Genomic DNA, 12632 nt, shown 5'->3' with positions numbered 1-12632 from the left:
CCATATTTAGACACACCGAGGAAATTAGTGCTGCTCAATATGCAAATCAAGCCATAATGACTAGGAGACGAAACAATGGCTCGTGCAAAATTCTTAATTTTCTAGGGGGGATTGTTTTATATTTTAAGCGAAACAGATATTGTGGATTTTAATGTCGTTGGAGAAAGGAAGTAGAAAGTAATTGCGGAGAAATTAACGCCTGTAATGAGGTGCTGATTTTGCTTTGTGTTTGTCACCAGGTAGAATAGCATGTAGATCTGCATTAAAGAATCTCTTCTGTATTCTTGTAGAATCTGAAAGCACTTCAAAGCTTTTTTCTGCAGGTGAGTATTTTAATGAGAGTTTATAAGATCATATAAATTGTAGTTTAAAACGAGATGTCGACATTTCTGATTTAGAGCTTTTTATTACAATACTAAATTGTCTTAAACATTTTGTCATGTAACTTTGCAAATGGAAATCAAACTAAATGTAATCATGAACAGCACAGAATTATCCAGTTTTATTCAATCGGATTCTATGCATTTTTGCTTATTATATTATTACCTTTTAAAAGCAATTGTCTTTTGTTGCAGTTATAGATTGTGTGTCAGTTGAGACTGAAAAGAGAATAAAAAGCAAATCAACACTTTTTTATATGTATAGGATAACGTAACTGTCAATAGCAATAATCCCGTAACATTACCGCATTTGCATTTTTAGATTGTCATAATATTGAATTTTATAATGCAATTAGCTTCTAATAAGTATGAATCAAGGGTGAGTGCTGCGGTCCAATCAGATGTCTTGATGAGTCCATGATGAACGTCATGAATGCTCTCTTATACGCATGTCTAAATCCATCCATTATGTTGGTTTTTGGAGGAAGAGGACAGGACACAAGAGAAGCAAGCGTTTATTTTTATATTTATCATTTACAAAATGGTAATCACCCTCTACCCATAATACAAATCTGGCGCGTTCTGAGTGCATTAAAAATTAAATATGTAAATCTATAGTCTACATGTATGTCTATTACCAGTAATGCAAATAAGAACAGATACAAACCAGCTAATTTTGCGTTGTTTCTTTGTTGTTATTTTTTTAGGACTTAAAGGGGAAAAATGCCGAATAACAACACACACACACACACACACACACGCACGCGCGCGCACACACACACACAAACACACAAACACAAACTACGGTTTTGTTCTGATTAAAATCAGCGATTACGAGACGGTCATTGTTGTTAGAGGGTAAAAAAAAATTGACATTTTTTTAAATCAGTTTTAATTTAGCCTAATAGTCTTTTGAAGGCTTAACAGTGTGATGTCACAATGTGCTTAGCCAAATTCGTGTTTTGTTTATTTGTATTTTTTTATTCTTAAAAATTCTATTCCTTCATTATTTTTGTCCTTTTTTAAAACTATAATAATCTCAGACTCGAGCTGTTGTATTTCGACGTTTTCCATTGTGACATAATCTCAGTAGCCTGATATACAGTAAGAGTGACCAGCAGCACGCAGATCTCTTCTGTTGTTGCACTACAGCGACACCTGGCGACCGTGTCTGTCGAACGACAATACAGCCTTTCGGCTTCATTATTTAACAATAATTCATAAACGTTTTATAACTTGTATCTGTAAGATTTATTCGATGTATTGTATTGTTGTTACAGTTATTTCAATTTAGCACAGTTAGGCAGTCTTAACAAGGCTTAGTTATTTTTTATTGTAAAGAAAAAAGAAGGTGGATATGTTTTAGTTGATTAAAAGGCTAATTCTCTTCGAAGTGGCATAAATCCATCATGGTGCTTACAGACAGTTATTCGTTCCATTTATTTATTTATTTAACACATCACATAGGCTACTTTATTCAATGATGATTATGCACCAGCTGAACATCAGAAAAAAACCCTTTACGTTTAAAAATCAGTTACACGCATAATCTGAGATCTGGGTTTCATATGAAATACAAAAGCGAAGAAATATATAATTCATGTATAATTATTAATGTGGTCTGACATCTATGTAAGCATACCTCAGATAAAAAGTGATGAATTAGTCATTGCAATCTTTGGATTACACGCAATTGCACATGATCTGAAATAGAAAATATAAGCCCTACACATGTTATATTATTTGTTGTTTTTTGGTGAACATTTATAAGGCAAAAGCAATGATTCAAACCATCAACGCGTTTTCACCACATTCATTTCCTTTTGTGCTGTTGATTCGACTGATGGGGTTTTTCTTTGCATATGAATAATTTCGTCACATTACGATTTTAATTTCACGGCAAGATTTTCTAGATCAAATCAAAACATGTCGACATATTTCTCAATAGTCCATATGCACGTCGACAGTCGTAATATTGTAAGAATAATTAGCTATAATAATTCTTCAGCTATAGGTCAGCCAACGATTTTAATGATTTGTGCAAATACAAATATTTTCACTAAAAAGGATTCAACGAGCAACATCTTCGAATCACTGTAAGGATGTTCTGTGAATATTTCATAAGCAGTTTAGAGTTAAACCAATGGCTTTAAAAAATTATACATAGACTGAAAAAATGCAATCAACATGGAAGTAATTTTGTTCATCTTTTAGCCTCTCTGTGTGTGTCATGTTTCATCGGGTGCACACACACACACAAAAAAATAAATAATAATAATTGAAAGAGTTTCTGTTATGTTGGCGTTTTGGGGATTACCATTCATGGTTATTTATTATAGATTTATTTTTCTCAACTGCAAAATCCTTCAAATCAGTTTGATACACTCAAAAAGTAGCTCTTTGACTGAACTTTATTTAATAGTGGACAGGGGTTCCACATGTTTAAAATGAGTTTTCTTTACTTAAATATACCATGTAGCCTAATCTCAACACAAACACTTTGTGTAGAAAGAACAGCTGAGTTTGGGTAAACCGAACTAAATCAGATAAGTCAATGTAACTCAAATAAATGAAACTAGTGAAAGTCAATGTTAGCATGCTAAATACATGCTGGTTGGAAGCACTACAGAGTGTAATAAATATGCTATATTTAGCACAGCATTTCCTCAACGAAGATTACATTTATCTCTTTATCCGTTAGTTCAAGCTCCACTTTTCACCATAAATGGTAACCCCCCAAAACTCCAACATAACAAACTCTTTTAAATCTCAAGATAGCAAAACATTAAACACTAAGAAGTATCCCCCTTTATATTCATCTTGCACATAAAACACATAAAATAACACTTCATTTGAACATTTAATCTCTCTCTCTCTATCGAGTCCTATGCAAAACATGCTGGGAAATTGAAATCCCCTGCCCTGGTTCATCAATGCTACATTAACACCACAATAAAAAAGTAATCATGTAGTCCCAACTCAAATGGATTAAGTAAACTTCCATTTGACTAATTTAAATGGATAGAACACAATGAAATCAAGTTGTGACAAAATGTTCAAGAATTGTGTTGCTTTAGTTCATTTTAATGAAGTAAATTGAACAAGCAGCAAAAATGTGAAACATCTGGAAAAAACGCTGCAAGATCAGCAACTGCATTTCTCTAAAGATGTTTTATCATAACTACTGAACATTTATGTTATTAAAATCTAAATGTCTGTTCAGGTGGATTACATTCTCAGAGACTATGGACTGGTAAAAGAGTGTTTACTGGTGAGAACAAGACGAAGACATCCAAGTCTGGGAATATTAATATGAGAAAACACCTGTATCTGTGACAAAACATACAACAAATAACCTGTTAAAAAGCATTGATCAAAAAACACCAATGTGATATTTTGTCTAGATGTTCAGGATAAAGTGTGAAATAAATTGAATGCAAAAAAAAAAAAAAAAACTCTAGAAAGACTGATGTTAAAATGTTTATATGGCTTTATTTTTGGAGCTCACACGGCTTTACCTTTCTGTTCAACATTGGCAAAGCTTGAAATCACATTCCGACTCATGTGGTCAACAGGTAGCAACAAATGCTCTGCATTTTTATGAAAATATAAGCAAAATGTTTTGTACATCGTTTCCACCGGGAAGTTGAAAGTTGTTAACATGGCTCTTAGATCTAAATATCAACAACATTTACAACAGAATCCTTTTATTTAAAACAATTCCTGATTCTGTTTGTATTTTCAATTGTGTACAATCCTCGGCCCCGGGCCCTTGAATACGTCATCTTAAAATCGTGTGTGATCTCTCTCTGTGTGTGTGTATGTGTATGTTAATCGTAAATAAATCTGCAAATCCTGGCAGCTTATTTACCCAAAAGCCTCATCGTCCTCTATTTACATAAATACGTTGAACCTGCAACACAACAACGTCTGTGATAATGTACATTTGCAAGTGAGTGAGCATTGACGGTGAGCATAAAGGCCCTGGTTTGTACGGGACAAGGGCATAGATTTGGATTTTACATGTTTCCATTGATCACGGTATAAATACTGGGGGGATTGTACTTGCTTGTTTTGATTATTGGGGGGGGGGGGATCTACGCCCCTGGTACGGGAATATTACTTGTACAAGCCCCGAGACACATCAATGCGTCTTAATAATAGTTTAATTACGCATAATATATTACTGAACTAAAAAGTAGCTTTACCAAACAAGAGTACCAGACTTCTCTTTTTTTATCCTGTATGCTTGTAAACATACATACACACATATGTAAAATTGCAAGTATAATTTTTTTCCCCATTTTCCAACACATCACAAGCGATGCATATCCCTTGCCCCCAACCCCAAATCACAAACACACCCACCCTCCCTATTTATCTTATATATAATTGTAATACTTGCTGTAGCACTCACACTCCGCAGAAACAAATATAATACTATAAAGTGAAATCTCCACATAGAAAAGCCCTCCCTGAGGGGCGGAGCCACTGGTGGGCGGTGCCAATCAAGAGGCCCAGCCCTCGGACAGGCGCATGCGTTTGACGGACGGGCTGTGCCGCTCGTCCTGAGAGGGTCTCAGCAGTCCCATGGGCGAGTGGAAGTCGACGCGGTGCTCCTCACGGTCGCTGCCCTCATACGAGCTGCCGCAGCTGCTCAGGCTGTCGACGGGCGAACGGCCCGCGTCTAGTCGCAGTTGACCTGCTTGCTGCTGCTGTGACTGAGGGGGCGGAGGCTGGGCGTAGCCACCCGGGGTGCTTCCGGCCCGGTCTCGGGGAGGAGAGACGGGTTCTGATTTTATTTGCAGGTTCTGATTGGACAGTAGGGAGAGGGTGGAGCTCTGACACAACTGTGTGCTGGTGCAGTTCCTACGGAGGGAGAGGAAAAACAATGTTTAAACCCTAACTATGCATGTATATACACTGTTGGACATTGCTAGTAGGCAAATTAAGAAAAATATTGAAAATGTCAATATTTCTAAAAATCCATAGTGCTAAAAGTGCCCTATGTGTGTGTGTGTGTGTATATATATATATATATATATATATACACACACACACACACACACACACACACTCTTATTTATTTTTTCTTTGTTTATACCCAGGTTTAAATAAAAAAATATGCATATTTATTTCCATTCATTATACATATGGAGAGCATTACAAACTGATGTATTCACAGTTTTGTGAGTGCTGCTCACCCTAAATGTTGAAGACCAGAATGCTGCATGTTCTGTTGCCAGCCAGACATCGAACCCAGATGGAGAGAAGCAGAGCTGTTAAAACCTGACAAAGAGGACAGGTCTCCACTGCTGAAAGAATATTCTAGAACAAGAGAAAAAGGTCTCAATTAAACACATTGCATGAATTCATTCAGGATAGACTGTGTATTGTATCTTCTGAGATGCTAAAAAAAAATGACTGTCAATGGCGCCACCTTGTGGTGTAACTGAAACTACAAACTGTTCAGACCAGGAGGGACTGACCATAACTACCTATTAATGAGCCTAAATAAATTATGTACATAAAAAAAATTGCTACTGTTTAACAGTACTAAAAATTGAGAAATATGAATAATAATAATTCAATTTTTTTTTTTTTTACCAATTAATCACTTCACCGAGTATCCTAAAACAACATGAAATAATATATTTTTTTTACCCATTTACTTTCTAATTGTTCCTGGTCTTATTGTGGACCACTCAACAGTGCATGATATTCGAAAGAAGAACTTCATTTTAATATTTTTTTAATTTTTAATATAATAACCTCTCTGTTGACGTAACAAAACACCACGTGAGAAGGGAAAATAATATTAACCAACAATAGACACCTAGCTCGCAATCCAGTCAAATCTGAATCGATAAAATCAAGACACATGCATTTCAAATGCTGTTTTATGTTGTCTTTCAACACATTAGGCCAGTTGTGTGATTTAGTATGATGAATATTATGTTTTACTCTCACCTGTACCATATGAGGTAGACAGGGCTGATGGGTAGCCGCCCATGCCCTGCCCCGGCAGAGTGGGCGTGGCTACAGACACCACTGGGGTGCTCAAGGACTGGGCCGACTGGGAGTTGTTTATTCTCTGGTTCTGTGAGGTAAAAAATATTATAATTAAAACAAAATCAACAGAATGAAATCGTTAGCTGAAAAGTAAATGTGCAGGTGGCATCATATACTGTATGACCCATCCAACTGCTTAACAGATCATGTGACAACTAACTATATCTGCCAAAGGTCTCTGTTGCAATGGGAACCACTAAAGCGGTCACCTTGGCAACAGACGAATGTGAACAAATAGCAAATTATTTGTGCATTTAAACGATTTGCATCCGTTTACCTCTGTTTTTTGTTGTTGTTTTTTTTTGTATTTTCAGTAAGACTTTGTTTTGATAGTTTCATGACATTTTTGTCAGAATTTTTAAATGAAAATACTTACCAGCAGCATGTCGACATCCTCAGACTGGCAAGCAATTAAAAAGAATGGAATTCTAATTAGTGTGATTAAGACTTAAGAAAGCTCTTAAAATCTACTCAATGGCTCCTGACCGTTGTGCTGCCTTTAATGTATGCTAATTTTTTTATTATAATCAGCATAAAGGCAGTTAAACAAATGTATTATGTTTAAATGATGCATTATGCATTAAAATGTAACCATTTATAGTCATTTTGTTTTCAATGTCCAAAATGAGCGTGCAAACAAAAAATACAAAAACTCACAAGTGAAACATCTAGACACTTTACTTAAATGAGAATTGTAAAATATGCTTAATAACAATGCAAAATGGTCCTAAAAATAAGCCTAATTTTTAATGCAAAATATGATGTCTCTTTGCTTTCTTTTGATTTTGGGGTGAAATATGAGCTCGTGAGGTTCACCCTCACGCTTAACAACCCAAACCACAGACAGTAGATCTATTGGTATTATTGGCTTCATCTGAAGCTTTTATGTTTTTAAATAAGAGCCATAAACTTACGATGGAGGGCATGGTGTTCTTTGAGCCGGGGGGGATCAGCACTCTGAGGTCAGGTTTACGGTTGCTCATGTTCATGGTCATGGGTGGAGACTTGGCCTGCATGTTCTTACTCATGCTCCCCGGGGAGACCAGCAGACCAGGGGAGTTGCGATGGTTTATGTACCCGTTCCCTATGGGACGATGGAAGAGGAGAGAGGACACGTCAATCTAACACGTCAAATATTTGAAAACTTGCAGTTACATTTGATCAGTGATCCAGTTCTGAAACAACCCATGTCTGAGCACATTTCAAAAATAAATATACAATTATTAAAACATTAACGGAGATGTATTTGATTACATCTTGTTTTTGTACATCATGCAATAATAATAATAATAATAATACAAAAATTAAATCTTGTCCAAAAAAAATACAAAATAAATAATTAAAACCTGTATGTGTGCATACCCACATTTTTGGAGGAATTGAATGGGTATTTATAAAAAAATATATATATATATATATTTTTTTTTATGAATAATGATTGTAGTGTTATAAAATAGATAATATTGTAAATAATATCAATAAAAAAGAAAAAAAAAACATTTTTTGACTATATTTGCTCTCGTAATATTTTCACGTCTTTCTAAAAATGTTGTAAACTTCCTATCATATTTTCTGTGGTGTGTTCCTAATTTTCAATAAAAATAATTAATTTGTTCAAGATATTTTTTTTCCCAAGTTAATCCAAGTTAAACTAATGCTACGTGGTCTTTTTGAAGAAATAGTCACTAAATTGTAACCACCTGTCACAGCAATACCACAGTAAAACTACAGTAATGACTGAAAAATCATTACGTTTTGTATGTTATGGAAGAATAATAAAATAAACGCAGAGTATAGTAGTTTTCTTTCTGAAAGTTTTCTTTTAGACATTTTTATTAGACAGCTAGATTGTAACAGTTAGTGTAAAATCACTGTAATATTTTCTCTTAAATGCTTATCAGTTGTTAATCGCCAGATCTCAAAAGACAATCCAGACTTTATTAGTCATTATAGTATCTTTCTGCCAGCTCCATTTTCAACATTTCCATTTAAAAGTTGAGTTATTATAGTACACCTGAACAATGACGGTGCTGACAGCCAGTGTGTTTAAAACCAGCCATCGTGACCATGTGCAAAGATAGCCAATATTCTCTTTTATGCATGCTTTGACTCAAATGTTGGTACTTTTCCAATCTTTTTAATGAATGAACTATCTTCATCTGGTATGAAAATAAGACCGGCACATAATGTCGACTTTTAAGAGCTTTTGCGGTGCAATCCAGCCTCAAATCTTGACGTTCTCTGAATGTATCATGCTATCTTTCCTCTCACCTAGCTTAGGTGTTGAAGGCTTCATCATATTAAAATTCACCATAGGATGTTTTTATGAAACACTTCTCTACATATACTATTTAAGACGCCAAACCGCAACATCCTACAGCAGTGTGCAGGGTAAATATCCGGGGTGGAGTAGCCAAGCAAAGGGAAGCTTTGAATCAAACCAAGTGGCTCCGTCTGTATATTGAGACTGCAAACATACAGGTATAGTAAATATACATCGCTCTCACCAGCACTGGTGCCTACTCCGCTGCCGAGGTCTGGACCCATGAGGCCACCTGAGGATAAGACAGAGCAGACTTTAAACAAGACTGACACTGCAAACACATACGCCACGCCTGACTGCCGCCTCCTTCCTGCGTCTAGACGAGCCGGTCGACATTCGAGAGCTCACCCCATTGCCTGATGATATATCCATGAAAGCCAGCGTGAAAAAAAAAAAAAAAGTCTGTAAGTCTATCCGTCCCCACAAACCTATGAAGACGACGCCAGCGCCCCAAAAAAAACCTTCAAAGTCTACGAGCGGTTTCAGACGGCGCTGACCCTGCCAAGACTCATATTTAGTTTTGCTCTTGTAATACGAAGCAAATTGTACCAGGAGGGCCAAAGATAATGACAGGACAGGACTTGTGGTTGGCAGGACTCGACCAGAGCACAAAATAGATCTTTTAGACAATAATAAAAAGCCACAGAAGGATTAAACTTCCCACACGTATATCACCACAGACTGTCTCTTTCTTCCAGCATGTCCATTTTTCTTCTCGTTGCTTCCTTTTTCTGTCTATATACATTCTAAACACACATATATACTTTATGTGGGCACTTCTGTGTATGGTTTCTTCAACTTTGGACACTTTTAGCACTGTAAAATACAGTCTCGTTGAAAAAAATGTCAAACTCTCCATTTTTTACATTTGTCTACTAACAATGTCTAACAGTGTATGTACATACTAACTTGTGATAACTTTTTAGGGGAAAAATGTGGGACAGCCATAATGTTTATTATAACATAATAATAATGATTGTAATTTGTATTCAATAAATATTGAAATGGTTATGTTTATTTCACTCTATGTTTAGATTATCATAGGTTTAAACATAAAAAAAATAATAACTTAATAATTGGCTGAAAGAGGCCACTTTGCAATGAAGGGGTGTACCTGGTCTGCAATGATGGTTAGGTAGGTGGAACGCATCACACTCCCTCCACTAGCATGTTGTCTTCCCACAGTGCATCCTGGTGCCATCACTTCCCCAGGCAAATGGTGCACACGTACATGGCCGTACACGTGATGTAAAAGAAAATGGGACTCATCGGACCAGGCGAACTTCTTCCACTGCTCCAAGGTCCAGTTCCGCCACCTGCATGCCCATTGTAGGCGCTTTTGACGGTGGACACTTTCGATGGGCATTCTGACCGGTCTGTGGCTACACAGCCCCTTACGCACCCATGTGTTGTGACACATTCCTCCCGTAGCCATCATTACAATTTTCTGTGACTTGTGCCACAGTAGACCTTCTGTTGGTTCGGACCAGACAGCATAGCCTTCATTGCCTTCGCTCATCGATGAGCCTTGGGCACCTAACACCCTGTCGCCAGTTTGTGGTTTGTCCCTCCTCGGAACACTCTCGACAGGTACTCACCACTGCTGACCGGGTGCACACCAAAAGCCTTGCCATTTTAGAGATGCTCTTTGGTCCTTGTCAAAGTCGCTCAGGACTTTACTCCTGCACATTTCTCCTACATACAACACATTGACTATGAGAATTGATTGTTTGATACTACCTAATCTATCCAGACCTTGACCTTTGGCCTTGATAGGAGACGATCAACGTTATTCGTTTCACCTGTAGTCATTGTGTTTTGGCTCATCGGTGTATATGAAGGTAACTTTAAAACGGTCTTGGAAAGTTTTTATCTTGCCTTCATCATCTATGTTTGGTACCTCTTTAACACCTTTTATGTATAATTTAAAAGTTTTATTTTACCCTTGTTTTAGACCTAGACTTTCAATCTTAAAATATGAAAATCATAAAAATGTTTGTAAACAATTATTACATTTTAAAACTATATTAATCTAAAAAAGAACAAGCTAAATAAACCATTTCAATATTTATTGTGGGAAAAGTTTTACATGTATTAGGACTGTCCCACAGTTGTGGCATCATTTCCAACACGACCAACAATTTTGCCCATAAAAAGTTCTCAAAGTTAGCATACTTGTTTACCAAGGAGACAACCATTTATGCATTTGGCAGATGCTTTTATCCAAAGCGACTTACAGTGCACTTATTATAAGGAAAATCCCCCCAGAGCAACCTGGAGTTAAGTGCCTTGCTCAAGGACACAATGGTGGTGGCCGTGGGGATCGAACCAGCAACCTTCTGATTAACAGTTATGTGCTTTAGCCCACTACACCACCACCACTCTCTGTGTCAGAGCACAATTACATTGAAATACATTTTTTTTATAATGATAAAAACTATGCAAAATGTCGAAAATATAATTTACTTGTTCATATTTAGGATACATAAAATGCTAGCTATGAAATTAGCCTTAGCAAGTATAATTCTTAAATTTTTGTAGGTTAGTTTCCCTGAACAATAAAGAACAAATCTCATTTCCACCATAAAGGTGAATGATTTGAGATGCAGTGGAATTGACAGTTGTTCATGACAGTTCAGTACAACCCCGCCAAAAATGATGTGTGATGCATGTATATACCCTTTTGAACATATTTATAGACAAATTACAACACTGTAAGACAAAGTAAATAAACTAGTGAGTTTGAAATGTTTGTTTAAGGGGAGTTTAGTTTCTTAAAGTCCACAAAGCCAAAAATGGCCATGCTGTAGTCGAAGAAACATCCATATGTGTGCGCCTAAATAATGTGTTTTGCTAAATTCTGAGCTTGACCACACTTCCTCTTGATGAAACCCTGACCACAAATGCAGTCCGAACAGGAGATAAAAGGAAATCTTTATTTGCCCGTTGAAAGCCGGGAGTTCCTTTACAAGCGGCCAAAACTCCCATAGAGACAGACACTTTTTTTCTTCAGCTCTGGGACAACCTCAAAATTTCTGCTGAGTAAACAGTGTTTATATTAAAGGCCCAGCTGAATATGGCTGAAAGAAATATTTGAGCGTATGTAATGATCTGCATGTGGTGTTTGAATATATACGTGAGGCATGTTTTGATACTGTAGGTGGTCCTCTGAGGAGCTGCTCTCTAATGATGTCAGTGAAGCGTGTAAATTAACATTATTTCAAAGCACGCTCCAGTCCAGAGTCCCTGGAAAACCAGAGAGCCAGGTGTGGGGTCGGTACCTGTATTGCCAGCACTTGGGGGCCGGTGGGTCACTCCAGGGGACATGCTGTTCCTCTGGAGGGAGGGGTGGGCCAGCTGCATCAGGTTGGGGTTGCCCAGCGACGCTCCCGGGTGGCTGTAGATCAGACTGTTGGGGTTACTCGCAGGGATTGAGATGGGCATGTCGTAACTGGATGGGGGGATGGCCTATAAAACATTGAATCATTGTTCATTATATTGTTACCTTTTAACATTGGATTTTCGCTATCCCTTCTAAAACACAAAACAGGATACACAAGCTTGTACACAGGGTGATCGAGCTGATTTTTAGAACATTGTAGATGGTTTGTAGCTGGTCCAAGGTGGCCTACCAGATCGAAAGCAGGTCCTTTAGCTGGTTTGAATGGATGAAACTATGAAATACCAGCTAGAATCGGAACCTGGTTTTAATTTAGATACATTTTAGTTTACAATTTTAGAAGTCATTCTGGCAGCCAGGGAAATTGAAAGTCAAATTGGAATTTGTCATTCTCATGAAACCCATCAAGAAAATGTCTTGGTCCTGCTTTTCTCCAAAATTAAAGGAAACATGAAAG

General features: G+C 37.0%; 1 protein-coding gene and 1 long non-coding RNA gene across 3 annotated transcripts in view; one reads left to right on the top strand and one right to left on the bottom strand.

Moving 5' to 3' along the window:
• The first annotated feature begins 80 nt into the window (after window positions 1–80).
• Window positions 81–3835, top strand: LOC127636629 (uncharacterized). The gene is made up of 2 exons (XR_007969625.1): window positions 81–323; window positions 3604–3835. It is a non-coding gene; the product is annotated as an uncharacterized LOC127636629 (long non-coding RNA).
• Window positions 3836–3974: 139 nt separating this feature from the next.
• LOC127636628 (myocyte-specific enhancer factor 2C-like) overlaps window positions 3975–12632 on the bottom strand; it is a 54389-nt gene continuing 45731 nt past the window's right edge. Inside the window, exons 6-11 of one of the 2 annotated variants that reach the window (XM_052117283.1) lie at window positions 12057–12243; window positions 8960–9007; window positions 7367–7536; window positions 6351–6480; window positions 5585–5708; window positions 3975–5249 (exon numbers count right to left, since the gene is read on the bottom strand). In XM_052117283.1, the coding sequence (XP_051973243.1) occupies window positions 4889–5249; window positions 5585–5708; window positions 6351–6480; window positions 7367–7536; window positions 8960–9007; window positions 12057–12243 (1020 nt within the window). In that variant the 3' untranslated portion in view covers window positions 3975–4888. The remainder of the gene's footprint in view (window positions 5250–5584; window positions 5709–6350; window positions 6481–7366; window positions 7537–8959; window positions 9008–12056; window positions 12244–12632) is intronic. The other variant, XM_052117284.1, reaches the window with a different exon arrangement.

This window comes from Xyrauchen texanus, chromosome 44, assembly GCF_025860055.1.
Source record: "Xyrauchen texanus isolate HMW12.3.18 chromosome 44, RBS_HiC_50CHRs, whole genome shotgun sequence".
Classification (NCBI taxonomy): domain Eukaryota; kingdom Metazoa; phylum Chordata; class Actinopteri; order Cypriniformes; family Catostomidae; genus Xyrauchen; species Xyrauchen texanus.
Note: the sequence above shows the minus strand (reverse complement) of the source record. Positions and strands in the feature narration are given on the sequence as shown.